The 25,027-nt window shown below is 43.6% G+C and overlaps 1 protein-coding gene and 1 long non-coding RNA gene across 3 annotated transcripts in view; one reads left to right on the top strand and one right to left on the bottom strand.

Moving 5' to 3' along the window:
• Positions 1-4,193: 4,193 nt before the first annotated feature.
• LOC5568106 overlaps positions 4,194-25,027 on the bottom strand; it is a 106,944-nt gene continuing 86,110 nt past the window's right edge. For both annotated transcript variants that reach the window (XM_021840949.1, XM_021840950.1), the window contains exons 3-4: positions 15,299-16,616; positions 4,194-5,221 (exon numbers count right to left, since the gene is read on the bottom strand). In XM_021840949.1, the coding sequence (XP_021696641.1) occupies positions 4,378-5,221; positions 15,299-16,311 (1,857 nt within the window). In that variant the 5' untranslated portion in view covers positions 16,312-16,616 and the 3' untranslated portion in view covers positions 4,194-4,377. The remainder of the gene's footprint in view (positions 5,222-15,298; positions 16,617-25,027) is intronic.
• On the top strand, positions 6,765-7,211 carry LOC110675583. The gene is made up of 2 exons (XR_002499627.1): positions 6,765-7,036; positions 7,112-7,211. It is a non-coding gene; the product is annotated as an uncharacterized LOC110675583 (long non-coding RNA).

The following is a 25,027-nucleotide window of genomic DNA, read 5'->3' as shown; positions in this document are numbered from 1 at the left end:
ACTGCGAAAGTGCCCACTGAGCTGATAAACAGGCACTGTCTCAGAAAGAATGAGAAGAAGATAGTTTCCAACAAGATATTTCGGAAGAATAGCTGACATTAAAAATATGGGAAAATATATGATACACATTTTACAGATGAATGATTACCAGTTTTCGTTAGAGATGCATTTTTGCCCGCAAAATAAGATACTGCACTATATCTCATACTATTCGGGGTAATGGCTTTCGGGGTAGTGGCCCAATCGGGGTAGTGGCGTTCGGGGTAGTGGCGTTCGGGGTAATGGCGTTCGGGGTAATGGGATGGAGCCAATAAGAATATTTACAGGCATATAATACTTATCTTTTGTCGGACAATACGCTGCCATGTCTTTCCTCTCCGATGCATTTTTTCACGTTGTAATGGCGGGTTAGATATGAAAACAAGGATAAGGAAAGAAGAAATGTTAGTGATTGTTACATGCTTTATTGGCCTACAATGAAAACATACAAAATTCGCTTTTTGGATTCCAGCGATAAAAATCCCCATGCAGCTTCCGAGAAACTCCATGGCAATGATCACTGTACGCCATGCGCGGTATTCAGAGCATCTTAACAAAACTTATATAAACAACAAAAACTGAATCCAAAAGAGCGAAAACCTTAATGTTTCAAAGTAGAACAATTCAGCTTTATTGCATGTGAGAAGTACTTGGTGATATTCTCACAACGGCCATTCAGAATGGTTCGACGGACGTAGATAAAAGATCATTATGATAGACTTAACGCGACGACATGTTAGTAAGCTCAAAACGATTATTATATTTGTAACTGTTAACCTTTCGGTCGTCGCGCGAATTTTTGTAACGCGAGTAGTCGCGCGTTGTATTTTGTACAACACCCTTGGTTTTGCGAATATCTCAGGAGTCTGACCACTTAGATAGATGACGTCTTCGGCAAAATTGATCAGTAGCTTATGGGCTATCATTATTATAGCCAAGAAATTCAGGATTTTGCCACTAGGCGGCGCTAGTGAGCATTGAGCTTTTGTTTCCCAGATCTCATGATCCTGACCACTTAGAAAGATGGCGTCTTCGGCAAAGTGGTTCGGTAACTCAAGGACAATCATTGTTTGAGCTAGTTGATTCAAAATGTTGCCACTAGGCGGCGTTAGTGAGCATAAAACATTTGTTTCGCAAATATCTCAGGAGTCTGATCACTTAGAAAGATTGTGTCTTCGGCAGAGTTGTTCAGTAGCTCAAATTCTTTCTTTGTTTAATCCTTCAAGTTAGAGATTTATTAAAATAATGATAGTCGCTGAGCTTCTGAACAACTTTGCCAAAGGTGCCTGTCTAAAAAGTCAAGATTCTACAGTATCGGCAAAACAAAAAAATCATACTCACTAGCGCCGCCTGATGGCAAAATATCGTATTTCTTGGCTCAAACAATGATAGCCCTTGAGCTACCAAACTACTTTGCCGAAGACACCATCTTTCTAAGTGGTCAGGCTCCTGAGATATCAGCAAACAAAAGTTTCATGCTCACTAGCGCCACCTAGTGGCAAAATTTTGAATCAACTAGATAGTCCTTAACTTACTAAACAACTTTGCCGAAAACGACATTCTTCTAAATGGTCAGGACTTCCATGCTCAGTAGTGCCACCTAGCGGTTAAATTCCGAATTAAATGAGATACCATCAGATAGCGCTTCACCTCCAGAACAACTTTACTAAAGACCCCAAGTTTCTGTATTATCTGAATTTCGAGATATGACGATTTCAAACTGTGGTTTCCTCGAACCGTACATAGTGCGTTCATTATTATGCGACTTCCACGTACATTTGATGATTTTACCGTATTATAAAGGGTCATACTGTAAATAAAAACTGTCAAGTATTGTTCTTAAGAAGATTTTTGAGGAATACATTTTGATTTGGTGTCGATAGATATCTTTGTTGCAAAATGATAGCATATAAATCACAACTGTTGTACAAAGTACAACAGCGCGACAGCCCGAAGGTTAATTTAGACAGTTAAGCAAAGGGTCGATTATCGTATATAACTTTTTATAGAAGCAGAAGTAAAGCACGAACGCGAAGTAATGACCTTCCATCCCATCTTCAAGTGCTCCCCACAAGCACAACACTTTATTCTGGCACTTTAGAACGTCCATGTTGTTACTTGCTCACACAAGAAATCTGCCTCGACCGAGTTGGCAGAACGCGCCCATTCCCCTTTCTGAACCGAAGGACAGGGAATTATCAAAATCTGTCTACAAGACGTCAAAATAAGTTTTTCTCCCCACCATACATGTTTCAGCTCATTCAAGGTTAAGTTTTTATTTCAAATAGCTAAAATGCGGCCGAGTGTTATCATCCATCGTTTCTGAGTTATCTGACTAGTCATCGTTGTTCTTAATCCTCGGTGTCTTAACATCGACATCTGGTTAAAACTCTGTTCACTTTTCTGCTGAGGTAATCAGGATCATACCGTAACAAAATTCTCACCATGTGTGCCACTTTGAAAAAATCTTGTATTCCAGCGTAAACTTAAAATATGTCAGTTTTTTGTGTACGAAAAAGTCACAGCCACCTTGATGTAAATTAATTATATTACGGATATTAATATATATTAATCGATATTAATATCAATATTAATGAGTGTCCTACCCCATGGAATGTTATTTATGGCAACGAAATGAATTCAGACTAAAGCAACTAAATTTTCATATATTTCTATGGACCAGTGCACGAGTTCACCCGTTGACGTTTGAGCGGTACCGTGTTTTTTACGTGACCATGGCAACGAGTGAATTCGGCACCGCTCAAACGTCAAATTAGTGAACGCGTGCATCGGTCCATTGCTAGCAAAAATCGATGCAAATGTTTATTTTACTTGCACTATGTGGGTGAAATGAACAGCTGCTGGTGGTAAAATGAACATCATGCAAAAAACGCGAGCAAAACAAAAATTTTGGAAAATTTTCATTGCATTCTCGAAAATATATCCGTTAAGGATTGTAACCCATTTAAAAAGAAATCCAAAGGCATCAGATTTTACATCATATCATAACGGTGACTATCGTCAATGTAAAACCTAAAGACCTCCGAGTCAAAAGTTACGTCAGTTTCAATTTTCAAACGTGGTTTTCTAAAATCTTAGAACAACTCCGATTCAGGCTCTTAATCGTCCGTGCGTGATAAAAATTCATTGAAATTTGTTATCTCTCGATAAAAGGCACGGTGTTCATTTTACCATCCCTGTTCATTTTACCACCACTTCCCCTACTGTCTTCAAGTGTTTTATAGTCATTTGGGAGACATTTCCATACGACCATGAACAAAGGTTCAGCTTTGGGGCGGTCCATTAATTACGTAAGACAATTTTCGGGATTTTTCAACCACCCCCCTCCCTCCATGTTAAGGTTTTTTGTATGAAAATCCAAAATAAATTGTATGACACGTAATAAATCTCAATCCTTTCCTCCCCCCATAACCCCTTACGTAATTAATCGACAGCCCCTTTGTAGTAGTAAGTGAAACAATTGTGCTCTCTCCAAAATGATTGAAAATTAGTTCGCGATCTTTTAGGGTTTCAAGCAAACAGCGGCAGTCTCCTTTTATTTCGATTTGGAAGGAATCCATAAATCCCCAGAGTAGTGTTTGATCCTTTGCTCGCGTCACTTGCTCTTGCGAGGCGGGTGATGTATGCAGAATCAATCGTGTTATGCGTCGCTTGCGTAGCACGATAACACAGTGTCGCGGATCGTGGATCGAAGAAACCATAAATCTCCATATTCCTAAATGCACCAAATTCGAAAATACTGACCACGATTGGCAGCAGCCTTTGCTTCCTCGCGTAAAAGAGCGTCAGGGTCATTTTGTTGCACGAAAAATTATTAGACAAGCATCGAAATAAAAGATCATTTTAAAGAAATTTTCAACATTATCGAAAACATGGATCCTAACAAGGATAAAAAAAGATTAATATGTTATGAAAAAAGATTAAAAATATGCAAGCAGTGCTACGCTTTACGTAATGCAAAACATCCGACAGCACGAGAGTACACCAGATCTCTCGACATTTCATGCTTTTTTTATAAGGCTTGGCATCAATACTTACATTAAGGTAAAACCTTATCTCATAGTTTCTCTGGGCATTTTGAAGGGATTTGTCATCTATAAAATATCGTTCAACCACTCCTCGATATTTTCTTCTTTTATTTTCCATGCATAATTTAGATATCATTTGGTTGCGAACAGATAACGTTTAAGCCCAACATTCTACAAAGCTATACGAGCACACGCGAACATCAACTAATAATTTATACAACGCTTCATCTACCAGTCAACTGTATACCCTAATAGTACTCTCCTACTAACTACCTATAGCTTATAACCTCTAAAGAAAACCATGTCCGGCAGCCTCGGCAGGAATATATCCCTCGTGGCCGTCGCGGGTTCGCACAAAGAACCACTGCTTGAAATTCTTCAACCCCTTCTCCTGGTACTCCTTGCAGGCTAGCAGCGTTACGACGTCTCCCTTCTGTACGGCCACCGATTCCGAACAATAGTTATCGGTGATAGCAAGCAAAGTTTGCCGAACTGCTGCCGTTGTTGCTGTCGTCGTCGACCTTACATTACCGTTACCAATTCCGTTTATTACCTTACTACAGCTACCGTTGCTTCCGTTACTGTTATTCCCATTGTTATAGCTAGCACTGTTAACAGTCTTATGGTAGTGTCCACCATTGATGACACTGCTTCCGCCTGATCCTCCACTGCCCCCGCTTCCGCCACTTCCGCTCTTAACCAAGATCTTGTGGTGGTGATGGTGGTGGAACGGATTTTGCTGCGAAAGCGGTTGTTTCGACGGCAGATGGCCGTATTCACTGCCGTTTCCCGATAGCTTCTTCTCTATTTGAGGCTGTTGAGTACTACCCTGAAGCACCTTGGTCGTCAGTTTGAGTTGAGCAAATTGGGTTTGGGAGTCGATGGACTTCGGTTGGTTCGCCACCCGGAGGTACAGTGAGTCCAGGTTCTTCTCACTGTTGCAGGTGATCGAGGTAACACTTCGACTGTTGGTGCTTCCTCGTTTGAGGCGTGGGGTTCGACGACCTTCCGAGCGGGTTCCTCCGCGAAGCTGTTGGATTTCCTTCTCGCTGTCGGTCAGGTTACCGCTTGGGCGGGGAAAGACGTCCTTGTTCGACTCCCAGCACGGCGTCGGCTTGGACGTTGAGCTTGATCTGCGGAGAAGGAAATGATCAGTCATGGAAATTTGCTGTTATCTACACTACAAAATAAGGACTAGCTTGAATTAAAAAAATGCAAGTTTAGCATCACCTCAAAACAGGAACATTCTTGATACTATAAATATGTGGTGTACAACAAAGTTGTTCAGCAGCTTAAGGATACCGGACTTCCTAATTCTATCTTGTGGTAGAAAGGTCGAGTCTTGAGTACTGATTCGTGTGCAAGTGATTCAGGGCTAACTTGTGTCATATTCAAGTTATTCAGGTCGGTATACTCTAAGGTTCACTTCATTTTCAGGTGGTTCAGAATTGAACATAATGGGTACATGTCTTGCTAAATCAGTACGGATGGGCTTATGTACTTAGTTTTCAAGTGATTCAGATTTTGGTCCATTATTCGCTTCATATTCAACGGATTCAGGTTTGATACACTTCATATAGGCATGATAGATTCAGGACTGATTCACTCCATATTGCAGTAATTCAGTATTCGAGTATTTTGGACTGATTCACTCGATCTTTCTATCCCTTCTGGATCACTAGACATATCTAAGACGGGGTTGGTGGTCTAAAGGCTACTGCTTCTGCTTCATTAGCAGAAGCTCATGGGTTCAATTCCAGGCCCGTCCCTTTCCTCGTAATTTGTAGTTGTATCTATCACTTGTTTCTATCTACAACTCTTAATATATCACAGTTGATGTATCTATCACAGTTCATAGCATTTGCTAGAACTCGATACGGACAGAAATAAACCGTTTCCCTACGCTTCCATTCGTCATCATTATAGCATGCCTTCCTTTACGCCTGATACATAGGCAGTCTGCTAACCAAACCAGCAAGCCTCTCTGCCATAAAAATTACCCCACCATTTCACCCTTCCCACATGAACTGGCGTTGACGCAGTGGTATATACCGTCAACCGTGGAAGCATAATTAATTTCTTCCCCTTCCCTCATTGGTCTGCATTCTGACGTGTTGCCTAAAAATAGAAGATCACCGGCATTTATACACTGAGGGTGCCTGTTAATCCCAAGCAGTCATCTGGTTGATTCCTTGTGTAAGTGCAGCTGATCTGGCGATACTGGAGTAGCAACCACGGGCGACCAATCAAGCTCAAGCTCAAGCTTCTGGATCACTAGACATACACACTCAAACAGACTTTCAGAGTTCGGTAAAGCAATTTACCGAAACAGACTGGTAATTTTAAATATTACAGTTGTCTCGGTAATTACCAGCTAGATTACCGAAATTTGTTAATCAATCTACAGTATTGCAATTTTAGGAAAAACTTTCCGTTTTACGGTTCAACGAAAAGCTACCGCAGCTGTCACATCACTGATTTGCACTGGTAAATCATCAGTAGGCTTCAATGATACCTTGGATACCGTCTTGATGATTGTTATTTGTTGCTATTTTTCATAACGTTTTCTCTTTCAAGCATACTATGATTGAATTGTTTGCTTCAATGATGGAATGATTTCGAAGCCTGCGGTAGAACTTTGACAGCTGCGGTAGAACTCTGCGGCTACCGCAAACCGGAAATTTTTCTTAACAACCGTAATATATCGGTGATTTCGTCCCATTTTAACGAGTACAGTAATTTCATTCACCGAAAATATCTGTAAAACGGATCCAATACCGAGTTCGGTAAATTATTACTGAACCATCAGTAAATTTGAACTGTCAACTCCGGCCTCCGACAGAAAAAGTCAAATACGTAGTGCAACGCAATTCTCCTGAAAGGCGCAACGAAGGCGATGGGTTACGAAATTAGCGTAATAATTCATCATAATCCATCAGAAACTGTTGGTACGTATTCTTTAGTTCCGTGATTAGCAAATGGAGACAGATGTTTCTACAATTTCGTCGGTGTTTCCTTTCCAGAAGCTAACGTTCACTCCTCTTTCATCGAGCACCATGGAGGTCGAAATCGGAATGAGAGGACTGGCAAAAAGTGCGGCACTGGTGGAAATATTATACTTAATCGTGTAAAATGGATACAGGAATAAACGAATATTGTAATACAAATTGCATCAAATGGATAATGTTTTTTGTTTTTCATGGATCCAATAGCTGGGGCACGAAGCGGGAAAAAAAAAAAAAAATAAATTACCGTATACTTAGATCGGTACACGGAGAGCAAAGTACTCAAATTTGAGTTATTCCTACCCAACCCGGCGACTTTGTGCGTTACCCCAAATTTGAGTAAATAGCCTAGTACTCAAATTTGGGTTACCGCACCGAATTCTACCAGTGAGTAATTTTTACCTAATGCTGCCTTGAGTGTAAATACTCAAAAATAGGTATTTTTTATCGATGTGAAATGTAAATAAAACAACGATGTCATTTTTTTTGCGATAAATGAAAATAAATAGAACTCAATTTGAACGATAAAGCAGATAAAACCTTTTATTTTAATTAAACACGGTATCAGTGCTATATTGTAAGGATACATTACAACATACAACCCGCTCCTGGTGCCGAAAATCGTGTACGGTGGGTGGCAGGAACGGCGAAAAGAAACTCGACAGCTATCTGCAGTGTAGTAAATTTATCGGGAACCGACTGTCCTTGATTCCAAAAATCGTGCATCAACAACAATCTATTAATAACTGAATTCCTGAAAGAGAAAAAGACCGTTTAACCAATGTTGTTTACAATTAACACCAGCAGTAATATGTTTGAATGAAATTATCTTAGATTCCTCAACTAGTTTCGTCTCAGAAAGTACGCAAGTTCAAATCTTAAAACTTTGTGGCAAAGAGCGCTAAAAGTTGAACAAGTCTTCTTTTACTCAAATTTGGGTTTTCATTGAACAACTCAAAAGTTGGTTGAATATACGTATTTGACAGAATTAAAATCACCCATTTCCTCAGTTCGACTGCCTTTACTTAATTTTGAGTTTAAAAAAACTTATTTTTGAGTAATTCGTTTTCTCCGTGTAGGTGGACCTAAAATTTACCGAAGCGGTCAGCAATTTTTGACGTTTCATGGCAAATCACAGTTTACCGACCATTCGGTACTTTTTTCGTTTACCGAACGCATTACCGACTGTTCAGCTGTTGAGATTTCGGTAAATAAATTACCGACGTCGGTATATCCACATACTAAAAAGCCTACTTTTTAGTATGTGGATATAAAAAGCTATTGAACACTTTTCTAAATGCCGGAGATGTATATACCAAATAAATACTTGAAATATTTATCATTTGATTAAATTGTTGCTTCTTAATATATTTTTTATTCTCACAATTTTATTTTTAAGCGCTGGATCTATAGATACTGGAATTTCGTTGAAGGTCTTGTTTTGATGCACAAAATTAATAACACGTTCATGTTATACTTGTTTTTAATTATAAATCGTGGTTTACGGCCAACCAGCCGAGTGGAAGTTTAACAACTACCGAAAAGCTAAACATTACATATAATTTGCAATTGGATTAGATGGACAAATTGATGTGAAGATTTGCGAAAAAGTAAAACGTCTTCTCAGTGAGAATCGAACTCACGACTCCCCGATCTCTAGTTGGGGCACGTTACCACTACGCAGGCTTGATAGAAACTCCTCTACGAGGCAAAGAGGAGGTGATTTTGCCGTTTTTCTGAGGAGAAAAAAATAAACTCAAAATTTTCAACACAGATCCTCAAGCGATTCGAGTTTTCAGACACTCTCTCTCTCTCGTTGCGATGCTCACCATCACTCACACTTCAAACGAACTCTCGAGTCTGCCGCCCGAACAGACAGTCCTCGGGTAGTTGTGAGAGCACCCTTTTTTGATGGAATTTAACTCGGTTTTTTTTTTTGTGCTGCATCTTCCTCGCTCATTTATCGTTGCCTCGCTGCATAGCATTTTTTGGCTCCCTCGCAAAGAGGCACTGGCAGCACGCTGCTCTAGAGTATGTCACCGAACTCTGATGATGTTGAGGAGAATTATCAAGCCTGCCACTACGACGAATTTGTTGAAACATCTGTCTCCATTTGCTAATCACAGAACTAAAGAATACGTACCAACAGTTTCTGATGGATTATGATGAATTATTACGCTAATTTCGTAACCCATCGCCTTCGTTGCGCCTTTCAGGAGAATTGCACTACGTATTTGACTTTTTCTGTCGGAGGCCGGAGTTGACAGTTCAAATTTACTGATGGTTCAGTAATAATTTACCGAACTCGGTATTGGATCCGTTTTACAGATATTTTCGGTGAATGAAATTACCGTACTCGTTAAAATGGGACGAAATCACCGATATACTGTAGATTGATTTTTTTTTCTCTTCTTCTTCTTTGTCGGGTGTTGAATCACTGCGTCCAATTAACTTGAACTATTGTGATATACCCTTTTACTGTATGTATAGTACATACATCATCCAGTGACATGTATGTCACTAAATGATCTATGTACTTCTGAGCTCATGAACACCTTATTATTGAGAAATAATGGTCCTAAGCTGCAGTGTGAGGATTCCCCCAGTCTGGTGCAATTAGCTTAATAAAGCCTATAACATTGCTGGGGGTTGCGATCCTTATATCGGCAGGCTCTAAGAAGGGCTTACCAAATATCCTGGACCTACAATGGATTTGTGCACTGCAATAGCAGATGAGGTGTTCTGATGTTTCTCGCTCATCGTCACAGAAGCGACAGTTGGAGTTTTGAACAACACCGATCTTTTGTAAATGGTATCTGCTGGGGCAGTGTCCTGTTACTAGACCAGTGTATAAACTGAGATCCGTTTTGCTGAGACCTAATAGTTGTTGGGTTTTCTTTGGGTTTATATTTACAAGCCTTTTTGACTGACTCGTATTAGGAGATGCATCCCAGTTTGATGAGGTCTGGCTAACCAGCCAGTTGTTCAGTTCCATTTTTAAGAAACTGTCTGATATTCCGAAGAATGGCTCGGGGCCAGTGAACCTATTAGCAGATCCGTTTCTGGCCAGCTCATCAGCAATTTCGTTTCCCTCTAGACCCGCATGCCCTGGGATCCAATATAAGTTAACTCGATTGCAGAGAGCTAGTTTTTTCAAAGCTAGAATGCATTCCCACACTAGTTTTGAGTTACACGTGTAAGTGTTAAGCGCCTGAAGAGCCGCTTGGCTGTCGGAGAGAATACATATACTTGCGTGTCTGTATTTCCTCTTCAGGCATAGTAACGCACATTCTAAGATAGCATATATTTCTGCCTGAAATACTGTAGACCACTGTCCTAAGTGAATTGAGGTTTTTGTTCGGGGTCCGTAGACTCCAGAACCTGCCAGATTATTCATTTTGGAACCATCTGTGTAGAATTTAATAGACCCTGGAGGGATGTTGGGTCCACCTTCTTCCCATTCTTGACGAGAAGACATGATTTACAAATTTCGGTAATCTAGCTGGTAATTACCGAGACAACTGTAATATTTCTGTTGGTAAATTGCTTTACCGAACTCTGAAAGTCTGTTTGAGTGTGTATGCCATTTGTAAACAGCCTACTGGATGGCAAAATGAAGTTTTCCGGGAGCAATGATTAAAAATAAATACAGAGGTCTATAAAGGTTGTTTGAGAAAGAAGTTTTTTTTTATATTGGTCAGAGACAAGTTAGACGAATACTAGCTCATAGATTTAAAGTAAAAAAGAGCCGCTTATCATACTTTTATAAATGATCAAATACGGCTTTCCAGAATGAGCAGTTTTTTCTAAAACTAGCTAACCCTACGTGGCTAGCCACGATCCAACGAAATTTTAAAGCGAAAAGCTGTGTATACTCTTTCAAAGCACATGATACCGATGTGAAACTGCGCCCAAAACTATCCGTCATCAATGATGTACGGTACCGACGCCCGCCCCGGTACAATCTCGAGCGGCTGAAACAACCGGATGTCGCCAATGCGTACGCGCAGCATCTTGAGGCAGCGTTGCCGGATGAGGGCGAGCTCGATAGGGCCCCTCTTGAGGACTGCTGGAGGACAGTCAAAGCAGCCATTAACGACGCTGCCGAAAGCATAGTCGGATATGTGGAACGGAGCTCAAGAAACGATTGGTTCGACGAGGAGTGCCATGAGGTTTTAGAAGAGAAGAATGCAGCGCGGGCTGCAATGCTGCAACATGGTACGCGGCAAAACGTGGAACGATACAGACTGAAGCGGAAACAGCAAACCCGCCTATTCCGGGACAAAAAGCGCCGCCTGGAAGAGGTGGAATGCCAAGAGATGGAGTTGCTGTACCGTTCTCTAGAAACGCGGAAGTTCTATCAGAAGCTCCACACATCCCGCAAAGGCTTCGTGCCGCGAGCTGAGATGTGCCGGGATAAGGATGGGAGCATCTTGATGGACGGACGCGAGGTGATCGAAAGGTGGAAGCAGCACTACGATGAACACCTGAATGGCGCAGAGAACACAGGCATAGAAGGTCAGGACAACGAAGGCGATGGCTACGTCAGCACAGCGGACAGCGGAAACCAACCAGCTCCCACGATGGGGGAAGTTAAGGATGCCATTCAATAGCTCAAGAACAACAAGGCCGCTGCTAAGGATGGTATCGGAGCCGAACTCATCAAGATGGGCCCGGACAGGTTGGCCGCTTGTCTGCATCGGCTGATAGTCAGAATCTGGGAAACGGAACAACTACCGGAGGAGTGGAAACAAGGCGTTATATGCCCTATCTACAAAAAGAGCGACAAACTGGAGTGTGAAAATTATTGTGCAATCACCATCCTAAACGCCGCCTACAAAGTGCTATCCCAGATTCTCTTCCGTCGTCTATCACCTATAACAAACGAGATCGTGGGAAGTTATCAAGCAGGTTTCATCGACGGCCGCTCGACAACGGACCAGATCTTTTCCGTGCGGCAAATCGTCCAGAAATGCCATGAGTACCAGGTCCCTACGCACCATTTGTTCATCGATTTCAAGGCGGCATACGATCAGGCTTCTTCCTTGCTCTTGACTTATCCTCTTTCTCCCCCTTCTAATGACCAACTACAAAAGAGAAGCGATTTTACCCACACACTAACTGAGCGTACGAGCTCTGCGGGATCAAGAGTTCGCACTTTTGTGTTTTGTTATTTTCATTCCCACAGTGGTGAAGAGTTTGTTTTGACAACCTCAGTGCTTAAAAGAGAAGGAGATTATTTTCTCCCTTTCTCAGTTAGGGGTAGAGCATGTTTTCCCATTTCTCAGGTCGGGGAAGAGCATTTCCAGACAGCTCTTCGTTGTCTCTTTGTAGCTCTTTGCCCAAAAGAGCAAAGAGGAAAGAGAAATCATGCTCTTGCGTTGACGGAGAAACCAACCTCAATTCATCCCAAAAGCAATGATGATGTGTTTGCAGAGCCTCGCAGTAAGCTAGAGCTGTCAAATGGAAGATGTGCGTTTGGATAGAGCCAACGTTTCTCTCCACTCTCTCAGCCACGGATTATTCAACCAACAGCGAATGCTGGTTCATAATTGTTGTGAGCGTACGAGGTCGCTTCATCTATCAGATCAAGATGAGCAGAATAAAGCCTGCATACGATAGTATCTACCGCGTGGAGCTATGGAAAATCATGGACGTGAACAGCTTTCCCGGGAAGCTCACAAGATTGATCAGAGCAACGATGAACGGTGTGCAAAACTGCGTGAAGATCTCGGGCGAACACTCCAGTTCGTTCGAGTCTCGGCGGGGACTACGACAGGGCGATGGACTTTCGTGCCTGTTGTTCAATATTGCGCTTGAAGGTGTTATGCGGAGAGCCGGACTTAACAGTCGAGGCACGATTTTCACGAGATCCGGACAATTTGTTTGCTTCGCGGACGACATGGATATTATTGGGAGAAAATTTGAAACGGTGGCAGATTTGTTCACCCGCCTAAAACGCGAAGCAACAAGAGTCGGGCTAATGGTGAATGCGTCGAAAACAAAGTACATGCTGGTTGGCGGAACTGAGCGCGACAGGACCCGCCTAGGAAGCAGTGTTACGATAGACGGAGATACCTTCGAGGTGGTGGACGAGTTCGTCTACCTCGGATCCTTGTTGACGGCTGACAACAATGTTAGTCGGGAAATACGAAGGCGCATCATCAGCGGAAGTCGTGCCTACTATGGGCTCCAGAAGAAACTGCGGTCAAGAAAAATTCACCCCCGCACCAAATGTACGATGTACAAAACGCTCATAAGACCGGTAGTCCTCTACGGGCATGAGGCGTGGACTATGCTCGAGGAGGACTTGCAAGCTCTTGGGGTTTTCGAACGCCGAGTGCTAAGGACGATCTTCGGCGGCGTACAGGAGAACGGCGTGTGGCGGCGAAGGATGAACCACGAGCTCGCTCAACTCTACGGCGAACCCAGTATCCATAAGGTAGCTAAAGCTGGAAGGATACGCTGGGCAGGGCATGTTGCAAGAATGCCGGACAACAACCCTGTAAAGATGGTGTTCGCTACGAATCCGGTCGGAACAAGAAGGCGCGGGGCGCAGCGAGCTAGGTGGATTGACCAGGTGCACCAGGACCTGGAGAGCGTGGGTCGAGGATGGAGAGAAGCGGCCATGAACCGAGTGAATTGGCGAATTATTGTTGGCGAGGCTTTATCAAGATAATTGATGTAAAGCCAAATAAGTAAGTAAGATACCGATGACCGCAAAATCGCCTAAATTTTTGTTCTGACCATACTCCTTCAAGTACGTGACCTTAATGCTGTTGTAATGTTCTAATCTGAAATAATTGTTGTAGTGTTTCTTATATTGTGAAACATTTCAAAAGATCCAGACGATTCTACGAATTAGCGAAAAGCGAATCTATTCTATGAATTAGCGAGTAGAATCATATCGAAAAGTCTAGAACATTCTGCTGGATAGCTGTTGCAGTGTATTAAAATTTAGTGTCGTCTTTCAAAATCACAGTTGTGATGAAAGGAACGACTCATGAAAATATCGAGTCGTGGAACAGGAATGCTTCGGAATTCTGTATAGGGGACCAGCATGTCAAGCATAAAATTTAGTTTTGAATATGCATCCATAAGTCGATATCGAGTCATGGAAAATCGACTAATGGTGGTTTTGCTGTAATTTAATAAAACTCGATAAAATCCAGTTAAAAACCATTAAACTCAAATATTTGGCGTATATTCACCTCATTCATGTTTATCTTGCTTTTGAATTTGTGGAATTCGTTTTTGAGCCTGAGTTGGAACTGGCGAAACCCGTTCTGAATAACATTTTCAACCCCAAACCTATTCAAGTTGGACCGAACTACAAGAAAATTCTGTCAAAAAGCTGTTGCGGTGCTCAACAATTTGCAATTGTAATGTTCTGATAATAAAATTAACTGTTGCAGTGCTCTATATTTGCTGTTGTAGCGCTCAATGAAACATTTCGATGAAACATTTCAAAGCGTTACTGACAGACAGACAACTCTGGGATTTTATATATGATATGTTTAAGTCTCCAGCGCTCCAAGTATAAATGCCTCTTATCATTTGACATGGGCGAATATCCGAGACAAGTCTTGTAAAGAATCTCACACCATCATTGAAGTTTTAAAAGCTTTCATCACAAAGATATTGAATTCATTGACTGAATGATACTCTCAATTCCTCTCTGGAAAGAAGAAAGTAACAGATAAAAATTATGTACAAAACGAAAAACAGAAAAAAAAATGATTTTCGTAATTTGGATAAATTTTGGGATTAATTTATTTGCGGCATACTCGAACAAAGTTTTTGCCAGAACTAGCTGGAGCAATTCTGGCAAAAACTCCTAGGGAGAATTTATGGAATAATCCTCAGGGAAAATATTCAGAGTAATATAACATGGAATTCCTGGGGAAACACGTGGAGCTTTCTATTGAAAGGATTCTTGACGAATTATCTGAATTAATTCGTTATAGATTTATTCGAATATAACTAATGAATCCTCTCACAATGCCAGTAACAGAAACCTTCTAAGTTGCATGGAGACATTAGTTTTCCCAATATCCTTGACATATATAACAATGTGAATTTACCTGGTTTGAGATGATGATAAACATTTTGTGGGGTGATTTAATATTCAACTGAGTGTTGCATTGCTTCTTCAAGCGAGTCCGCACTCATAACGGGGTAGCGCAAATAAAATCCGAGACCTACCTTTGGTTTGGTGGCAGGATGCCCAGCGGCAGGCACGTTTCGTACGCAACGTATCCCTCCTCGGCGTGCGGCGTCTGCACGTACAGCCAGTTCTGGTTTTTGAACACGGCATTGACGACCATCCCCAGCGGTAGCGGGATCTCGATCTGATAGCTGCCCGGTCGCGTCTGGTAGAGCGTGGCCGCCGAAGAGAGCACCACCGGGATATTTCCCGGTGACGAGAGGGAACACTTGGAAAGGAACTCATCGACGTTCTGGATTTCATAGCCGAATCGTTGCGAACGGTATCGTTCCCGGCGCCGGCGATGACGATGCTTTTTTGAGGAAGATGGCTCCGAAACGGTGGTGTAGAGCGAAGGCTCCGAATAGGTGTTCTTCAGGCAGATCGTTGCGGTCTTGTCTTTGAGCAATTGGTCTTCCTGGTTCAAATTTATTATAATACTGTTATTGTTGTTGTTGTTCAGCAAGATATCTACGGTCTCGCTTTGAACTAGATTGGGATAGATCAATGCTCTTTCCTTCTTCTTCAGTCGATCACTGCTTTTTCTGTAGCTTCTATTACTTTTGCGGTAGATCCCGGTTGCGTGGTGTTCCGTCGAAGGCGGAGCTGATGAACCATTTAAGACCTGAAAGGCCTTATGCTGCTTTTCGGTATGATACTCTGTCAGGTTGTTATCGCTGACATACTTTTCACTGAACAATCTCTCTTTACTTCGAGTACGCGACTTCTTTCTTGCTGGTAAGTGTCCATTGGTAGCTGCTGTAGTTGTATTAGGCACCGACCCGTTCACAAGGATTGTTCTAACCGGTGATCTTCGGGATTGGGCCGTCTGTTGATGCTTCTGATTCGGTTGCTGCTTCTGGTAGCTGCCAGCACTCGACTGACTTCCCGACAGTTGTTGATGACTCAGAGTTGGAACTTGCTGCTGATGTTGCTGTTGCTGCTGCGCTTGTTCACGTAGGACCCATGTGAGTGAAATCTTCGGCCTTCGAATGCTCAGATTCTGACCCATATCACAAACGGTCCCGGTAGTCGTGGTCTTGGTGCTATCCTCAAGTTTCGTTTCGTCGCGGCCACTTGACGTTGTGCTTGGCGCATTGACGGGTGCCGAGGGAACGCTTTGGTTCAGTTCTTCAATCTCTACGTAGACGTCTTGATCAACGTCCGCTGCTGGGTTGTGGCTGTGAGATGTGGATGGTCTGCTGTTACGATTGCTCGGCGTAGGCTCACGTGACTCGACGGGGGAGTTTCGGCCGGATTCTGGCTCTGCGGTAATCTTGCAATTACGTACCAAATCCGGGCAAAATGCATCTTGACCTGTTGATGGAATAGAAATAAAAGGTCAGCTCTAATCATAGCGGTAAAAAATTTAAAAGATATACCCACTGATTTCTTTTCGAAAAATTTAGAGATTTCTTGTTCGAAAGTTTGAGGAGTTTTTGTTTGGAAAATCAGAGAACTCCTTTCGAAACATCCAGACTTTTGCTTTTGAGAAATCTGAAGATTTGCTTTTAAGAACTCTGTCATTTTTTTTTTTAAATCTGATCTGATATCCTCTTAAGATTTCCTGTTTTTTGGAAACTTCGGATATTTTCTGATAGAAAAACTGCAGGTTTCCTGTTCGGATATTAGGAGTCAACCTTTTGGGATATTTTGAGACATATCCTTTTAGGAAAGCCGGGCATTTCATGTTCACAAATCAGGAGATATCCTGGAAATTTGTGGATGGGTATCCAGTATTAAGTTGGGAATTACGGTGGGTTCCTTTTGGGAAACCCAGAAACTTCCTTCTGATAAATTTGGATATTTTCATATACAAAATCCTGAGATTCCCCGTTAAGAAAATTGGAGCTATAATGTGAGGAAATCCAAAATTTTCCTGTTGATTTTTTTGAGATATCCTTTTAGGAAATTCAGAGATTTCCTGGTGGAAAATATGGGGATTTTTTGGCTGGGAACACCCATAGATTTTGTGTAGGGAAATACGGAAAATTTACTAAAAATTCCCGTTGGAAAAATCTGATGATTTCCTGATGGAAAATCTAAGAACATTCAGTTACCAATGCTGAGAATTTCTTCTTGCTTGGAATATCCGGAGATTTCCTGTTGAATGATTCGGAATGAAACAGTAAAATCATTTAGAAATTTTTTCGGTTCAATTTTGATGAGCTAGTGGACGAATTCCTGCGAACAATTTTGAACAATCCGAGGATTTCCTTCTGACGAAACCTCGAGATTTCCTTCTGAGGTAGTCTGAATATTTTCTTTTGAGGAAACCGGAGATTTCCTTCTGAGGAAATCCGATGATTCCCTTCTGGGAAATCCGATGATTCCCTTCTGGAAAATTCGAAGATTTCCTCCTGGGAAATCTGAAGATTTCCTCCTGGGAAATCTGAAGATTTCCTCCTGGAAAATCCGAAGATTTCCGCCTGCGAAATCCGAAGATTTCCTCCTGGGAAATCCGAAGATTTCCTCCTGGAAAATCCGAAGATTTCCTCCTGGGAAATCCGAAGATTACCTTCTGGGAAATCCAAAGATTTCCTCCTGGGAAATCCGATGATTTCCTCCTGAGAAATCCGAAGATTTCCTCCTGGGAAATCCGAAGATTTCCTCCTGGGAAATCCGAAGATTTCCTCCTGGAAAATCCGAAGATTTCCTCCTGGAAAATCCGAAGATTTCCTCCTGGGAATTCCGAAGATTTCCTCCTGGGAATTCCGAAGATTTCCTCCTGGGAATTCCGAAGATTTCCTCCTGGGAATTCCGAAGATTTCCTCCTGGGAATTCCGAAGATTTCCTCCTGGGAAATCCGAAGATTTCCTCCTGGGAAATCCGAAGATTTCCTGCTGGGAAATCCGAAGATTTCCTGCTGGGAAATCCGAAGATTTCCTGCTGGGAAATCCGAAGATTTCCTGCTGGGAAATCCGAAGATTTCCTGCTGGGAAATCCGAAGATTTCCTGCTGGGAAATCCGAAGATTTCCTGCTGGGAAATCCGAAGATTTCCTGCTGGGAAATCCGAAGATTTCCTGCTGGGAAATCCGAAGATTTCCTGCTGGGAAATCCGAAGATTTCCTGCTGAGAAATCCGAAGATTTCCTTCTGGGAATTCCGAAGATTTCCTCCTGGGAATTCCGAAGATTTCCTCCTGGGAAATCCGAAGATTTCCTCCTGGGAAATCCGAAGATTTCCCCCTGGGAAATCCGAAGATTTCCCCCTGGGAAATCCGAAGATTTCCCCCTGGGAAATCCGAAGATTTCCCCCTGGGAAATCCGAAGATTTCCCCCTGGGAAATCCGAAGATTTCCCCCTGGGAAATCCGAAGATTTCCCCCTGGGAAATCCGAAGATTTCCCCCTGGGAAATCCGAAGATTTCCCCCTGGGAAATCCGAAGATTTCCCCCTGGGAAATCCGAAGATTTCCCCCTGGGAAATCCGAAGATTTCCCCCTGGGAAATCCGAAGATTTCCTGCTGGGAAATCCGAAGATTTCCTGCTGGGAAATCCGAAGATTTCCTGCTGGGAAATCCGAAGATTTCCTCCTGGGAATTCCGAAGATTTCCTCCTGGGAATTCCGAAGATTTCCTCCTGGGAAATCCGATGATTTCCTCCTGAGAAATCCGAAGATTTCCTCCTGGGAAATCCGAAGATTTCCTCCTGGGAAATCCGAAGATTTCCTCCTGGGAAATCCGAAGATTTCCTCCTGGGAATTCCGAAGATTTCCTCCTGGGAATTCCGAAGATTTCCTGCTGGGAAATCCGAAGATTTCCTGCTGGGAAATCCGAAGATTTCCTGCTGGGAAATCCGAAGATTTCCTGCTGGGAAATCCGAAGATTTCCTGCTGGGAAATCCGAAGATTTCCTGCTGGGAAATCCGAAGATTTCCTGCTGGGAAATCCGAAGATTTCCTGCTGGGAAATCCGAAGATTTCCTGCTGGGAAATCCGAAGATTTCCTGCTGGGAAATCCGAAGATTTCCTGCTGGGAAATCCGAAGATTTCCTGCTGGGAATCCGAAGATTTCCTTCTGGGAAATCCGAAGATTTCCTCCTGGGAATTCCGAAGATTTCCTCCTGGGAAATCCGAAGATTTCCTCCTGGGAAATCCGAAGATTTCCCCCTGGGAAATCCGAAGATTTCCCCCTGGGAAATCCGAAGATTTCCCCCTGGGAAATCCGAAGATTTCCCCCTGGGAAATCCGAAGATTTCCCCCTGGGAAATCCGAAGATTTCCCCCTGGGAAATCCGAAGATTTCCCCCTGGGAAATCCGAAGATTTCCCCCTGGGAAATCCGAAGATTTCCCCCTGGGAAATCCGAAGATTTCCCCCTGGGAAATCCGAAGATTTCCCCCTGGGAAATCCGAAGATTTCCCCCTGGGAAATCCGAAGATTTCCCCCTGGGAAATCCGAAGATTTCCCCCTGGAAATCCGAAGATTTCCCCCTGGGAAATCCGAAGATTTCCCCCTGGGAAATCCGAAGATTTCCCCCTGGGAAATCCGAAGATTTCCCCCTGGGAAATCCGAAGATTTCCCCCTGGGAAATCCGAAGATTTCCCCCTGGGAAATCCGAAGATTTCCCCCTGGGAAATCCGAAGATTTCCCCCTGGGAAATCCGAAGATTTCCCCCTGGGAAATCCGAAGATTTCCCCCTGGGAAATCCGAAGATTTCCCCCTGGGAAATTCCCCGAAGATTTCCTCCTGGGAATTCCGAAGATTTCCTCCTGGGAAATCCGAAGATTTCCTCCTGGGAAATCCGAAGATTTCCCCCTGGGAAATCCGAAGATTTCCCCCTGGGAAATCCGAAGATTTCCCCCTGGGAAATCCGAAGATTTCCCCCTGGGAAATCCGAAGATTTCCCCCTGGGAAATCCGAAGATTTCCTGCTGGGAAATCCGAAGATTTCCTGCTGGGAATTCCGAAGATTTCCTCCTGGGAATTCCGAAGATTTCCTCCTGGGAATTCCGAAGATTTCCTCCTGGGAAATCCGAAGATTTCCTCCTGGGAAATCCGAAGATTTCCTTCTGGGAATTCCGAAGATTTCCTCCTGGGAATTCCGAAGATTTCCTCCTGGGAAATCCGAAGATTTCCTCCTGGGAAATCCGAAGATTTCCCCCTGGGAAATCCGAAGATTTCCCCCTGGGAAATCCGAAGATTTCCCCCTGGGAAATCCGAAGATTTCCCCCTGGGAAATCCGAAGATTTCCCCCTGGGAAATCCGAAGATTTCCCCCTGGGAAATCCGAAGATTTCCCCCTGGGAAATCCGAAGATTTCCCCCTGGGAAATCCGAAGATTTCCCCCTGGGAAATCCGAAGATTTCCCCCTGGGAAATCCGAAGATTTCCCCCTGGGAAATCCGAAGATTTCCTGCTGGGAAATCCGAAGATTTCCTGCTGGGAAATCCGAAGATTTCCTCCTGGGAATTCCGAAGATTTCCTCCTGGGAATTCCGAAGATTTCCTCCTGGGAAATCCGATGATTTCCTCCTGAGAAATCCGAAGATTTCCTCCTGGGAAATCCGAAGATTTCCTCCTGGGAAATCCGAAGATTTCCTCCTGGGAAATCCGAAGATTTCCTCCTGGGAATTCCGAAGATTTCCTCCTGGGAATTCCGAAGATTTCCTGCTGGGAAATCCGAGATTTCCTGCTGGAAATCCGAAGATTTCCTGCTGGGAAATCCGAAGATTTCCCTGCTGGGAAATCCGAAGATTTCCTGCTGGGAAATCCGAAGATTTCCTGCTGGGAAATCCGAAGATTTCCTGCTGGGAAATCCGAAGATTTCCTGCTGGGAAATCCGAAGATTTCCTGCTGGAAATCCGAAGATTTCCTGCTGGGAAATCCGAAGATTTCCTTCTGGGAAATCCGAAGATTTCCTCCTGGGAAATTCCGAAGATTTCCTCCTGGGAAATCCGAAGATTTCCTCCTGGGAAATCCGAAGATTTCCCCCTGGGAAAATCCGAAGATTTCCCCCTGGGAAATCCGAAGATTTCCCCCTGGGAAAATCCGAAGATTTCCCCCTGGGAAATCCGAAGATTTCCCCCTGGGAAATCCGAAGATTTCCCCTGGGAAATCCGAAGATTTGATTTCCCCCTGGGAAATCCGAAGATTTCCCCCTGGGAAATCCGAAGATTTCCCCCTGGGAAATCCGAAGATTTCCCCTGGGAAATCCGAAAGATTTCCCCCTGGGAAATCCGAAGATTTCCCCCTGGGAAATCCGAAGATTTCCCCCTGGGAAATCCGAAGATTTCCCCCTGGGAAATCCGAAGATTTCCCCCTGGGAAATCCGAAGATTTCCCCCTGGGAAATCCGAAGATTTCCCCCTGGGAAATCCGAAGATTTCCCCCTGGGAAATCCGAAGATTTCCCCCTGGGAAATCCGAAGATTTCCCCCTGGGAAATCCGAAGATTTCCCCCTGGGAAATCCGAAGATTTCCCCCTGGGAAATCCGAAGATTTCCCCCTGGGAAATCCGAAGATTTCCCCCTGGGAAATCCGAAGATTTCCCCCTGGGAAATCCGAAGATTTCCCCCTGGGAAATCCGAAGATTTCCCCCTGGGAAATCCGAAGATTTCCCCCTGGGAATCCGAAGATTTCCCCCTGGGAAATCCGAAGATTTCCCCCTGGGAAATCCGAAGATTTCCCCTGGGAAATCCGAAGATTTCCCCCTGGGGAAATCCGAAAGATTTCCCCCTGGGAAATCCGAAGATTTCCCCCTGGGAATCCGAAGATTTCCCCCTGGGAAATCCGAAGATTTCCCCCTGGGAAATCGGAAGATTTCCCCCTGGGAAATCGGAAGATTTCCCCCTGGGAAATCGGAAGATTTCCCCCTGGGAAATCGGAAGATTTCCCCTGGGAAATCGGAAGATTTCCCCCTGGGAAATCGGAAGATTTCCCCCTGGGAAATCGGAAGATTTCCCCCTGGGAAATCGGAAGATTTCCCCCTGGGAAATCGGAAGATTTCCCCCTGGGAAATCGGAAGATTTCCCCTGGGAAATCGGAAGATTTCCCCCTGGGAAAATCGGAAGATTTCCCCCTGGGAAATCGGAAGATTTCCCCCTGGGAAATCGGAAGATTTCCCCCTGGGAAATCCGAAGATTTCCCCCTGGGAAATCCGAAGATTTCCCCCTGGGAAATCCGAAAGATTTCCCCTGGGAAATCCGAAGATTTCCCCCTGGGAAATCCGAAGATTTCCCCCTGGGAAATCCGAAGATTTCCCCCTGGGAAATCCGAAGATTTCCCCCTGGGAAATCAAGATTCCCTGGAAATCCGAAGATTTTCCCCCTGGGAAATCCGAAGATTTCCCCCTGGGAAATCCGAAGATTTCCCCCTGGGAAATCCGAAGATTTCCCCCTGGGAAATCCGAAAGATTTCCCCTGGGAAATCCGAAGATTTCCCCCTGGGAAATCCGAAGATTTCCCCCTGGGAAATCCGAAGATTTTCCCCCTGGGAAATCCGAAGATTTCCCCCTGGGAAATCCGAAGATTTCCCCCTGGGAAATCCGAAGATTTCCCCCTGGGAATCCGAAGATTTCCCCCTGGGGAATCCGAAGAATTTCCCCCTGGGAAATCCGAAGATTTCCCCCTGGGAAATCCGAAGATTTCCCCCTGGGAAATCCGAAGATTTCCCCTGGGAAATCCGAGATTTCCCCCTGGGAAATCCGAAGATTTCCCCCTGGGAAATCCGAAGATTTCCCCCTGGGAAATTCCGAAGATTTCCCCCTGGGAAAATCCGAAGATTTCCCCCTGGGAAATCCGAAGATTTCCCCCTGGGAAATCCGAAGATTTCCCCCTGGGAAATCCGAAGATTTCCCCCTGGGAAATCCGAAGATTTCCCCCTGGGAAATCCGAAGATTTCCCCCTGGGAAATCCGAAGATTTCCCCCTGGGAAATCCGAAGATTTCCCCCTGGGAAATCCGAAGATTTCCCCCTGGAAATCCGAAGATTTCCCCCTGGGAAATCCGAAAGATTTCCCCTGGGAATCCGAATTCCCCTGGAAAGATTTCCCCCTGGGAAATCCGAAGATTTCCCCCTGGGAAATCCGAAGATTTCCCCCTGGGAAATCGAAGATTTCCCCCTGGGAAATCCGAAGATTTCCCCCGGAAATCCGAAGATTCCCCCTGGGAAATCCGAAGATTTCCCCCTGGGAAATCCGAAGATTTCCCCCTGGGAAATCCGAAGATTTCCCCCTGGGAAATCCGAAGATTTCCCCCTGGGAAATCGAAATTCCCTGGGAAATCGAAGATTTCCCCCTGGGAAATCCGAAGATTTCCCCCTGGGAAATCCGAAGATTTCCCCCTGGGAAATCCGAAGATTTCCCCCTGGGAAATCCGAAGATTTCCCCCTGGGAAATCCGAAGATTTCCCCCTGGGAAATCCGAAAGATTTCCCCCTGGGAAATCCGGAAGATTTCCCCCTGGGAAATCCGAAGATTTCCCCCTGGGAAATCCGAAGATTTCCCCCTGGGAAATCCGAAGATTTCCCCCTGGGAAATCCGAAGATTTCCCCCTGGGAAATCCGAAGATTTCCCCTGGGAAATCCGAAGATTTCCCCCTGGGAAATCCGAAGATTTCCTCCTGGGAAATCCGAAGATTTCCTCCTGGGAAATCCGAAGATTTCCTTCTGGGAAATCCGAAGATTTCCTTCTGGGAAATCCGAAGATTTTCTTCTGGAAAATCCGAAGATTTCCTTCTGGGAAGTCCGAAGATTTTATTCTGAGGAAATCCAAAAATTTCCTTCTGAGGAAATCCGAAGATTTCTTTCTGAGGAAATCCGAAGATTTCCTTTTGGGAAATCCGAGTACTTTCATCTGAAAATCCACAGCGAAAGCAGTACATTTCCCCCGTGGAAATTCATAAAAACTCTATAAAAACAGTTGATTTCGCAAGCGAAAATCGATTATAGAAACCCATAGATATATCCCAGTAAAATTCTTAAAAAACTCCCAGGAAAATTCGTCGAGTTTCCACAAAAAATATTGAAAATCCCCCAGAAGAACTCCTTTCCAGGGGAATTCGTTCAAAAATCTCACAGAGAAATCCTTACAAAAGCTCTCACAAAATCCACCAGAAAAATCCGTAGGAAATTTCCCAGGAAAATTCATACAAAATCTGCTAAAAAATCTGTAGAAAATCTCCTAGGAACATTCACAGAAAATTTTCCATGGTAATCTGTAGAAAGTTTCCCAGGGAAGTCCGTAGAAAAAAAAAATCCCAGGAAATCAAGACGACTTTTCTACTGATAAATCTAGTTCAGGCGTAGTATGGCGATTTTCTCCTTGTAAATCCGGTGACAGCCTACGGAGAAGTTCGAAGAGTTCTATTGGAAAATCCAAAGACTTTCATCGGAGAAATCCGGAAATTTCCTTCAGAGGTTCTTTTTGATAAAATTCAAAGGTTTTCTTCGAAGAACTCCAAATCCAATGTTTTCACTCGTGGAAATCGAAACACAACTAAATTATTTTACGAATATCGATGAAATATCTGAACAGTTCTGTAATGTAAATTAACAGAGTTACGGTATTTTCAACAGTATTCTTAAAAAAAGCGAAATCTGTACAATTTGTACAGAATTACGGTATTTTATTTTACCGAACTGTTCAGCAGTTGAGATTACAGTGAAATTCACGGATTCCGATAAAATGAGCGTAGGGTGTAGACTATCCTTAGATAAATTCGAAGAATTGATCTAAAGATATTCACAGATTCCCTCTAGGATAATCCGAAGATTTTTCCCAGATTATTCTGATTATTTCAC

The sequence above is a fragment of the Aedes aegypti genome, chromosome 2 (genome assembly GCF_002204515.2).
Source record: "Aedes aegypti strain LVP_AGWG chromosome 2, AaegL5.0 Primary Assembly, whole genome shotgun sequence".
NCBI classification, from domain to species: Eukaryota; Metazoa; Arthropoda; class Insecta; order Diptera; family Culicidae; genus Aedes; species Aedes aegypti.
This window is presented reverse-complemented; position numbering and strand designations above follow the sequence as displayed.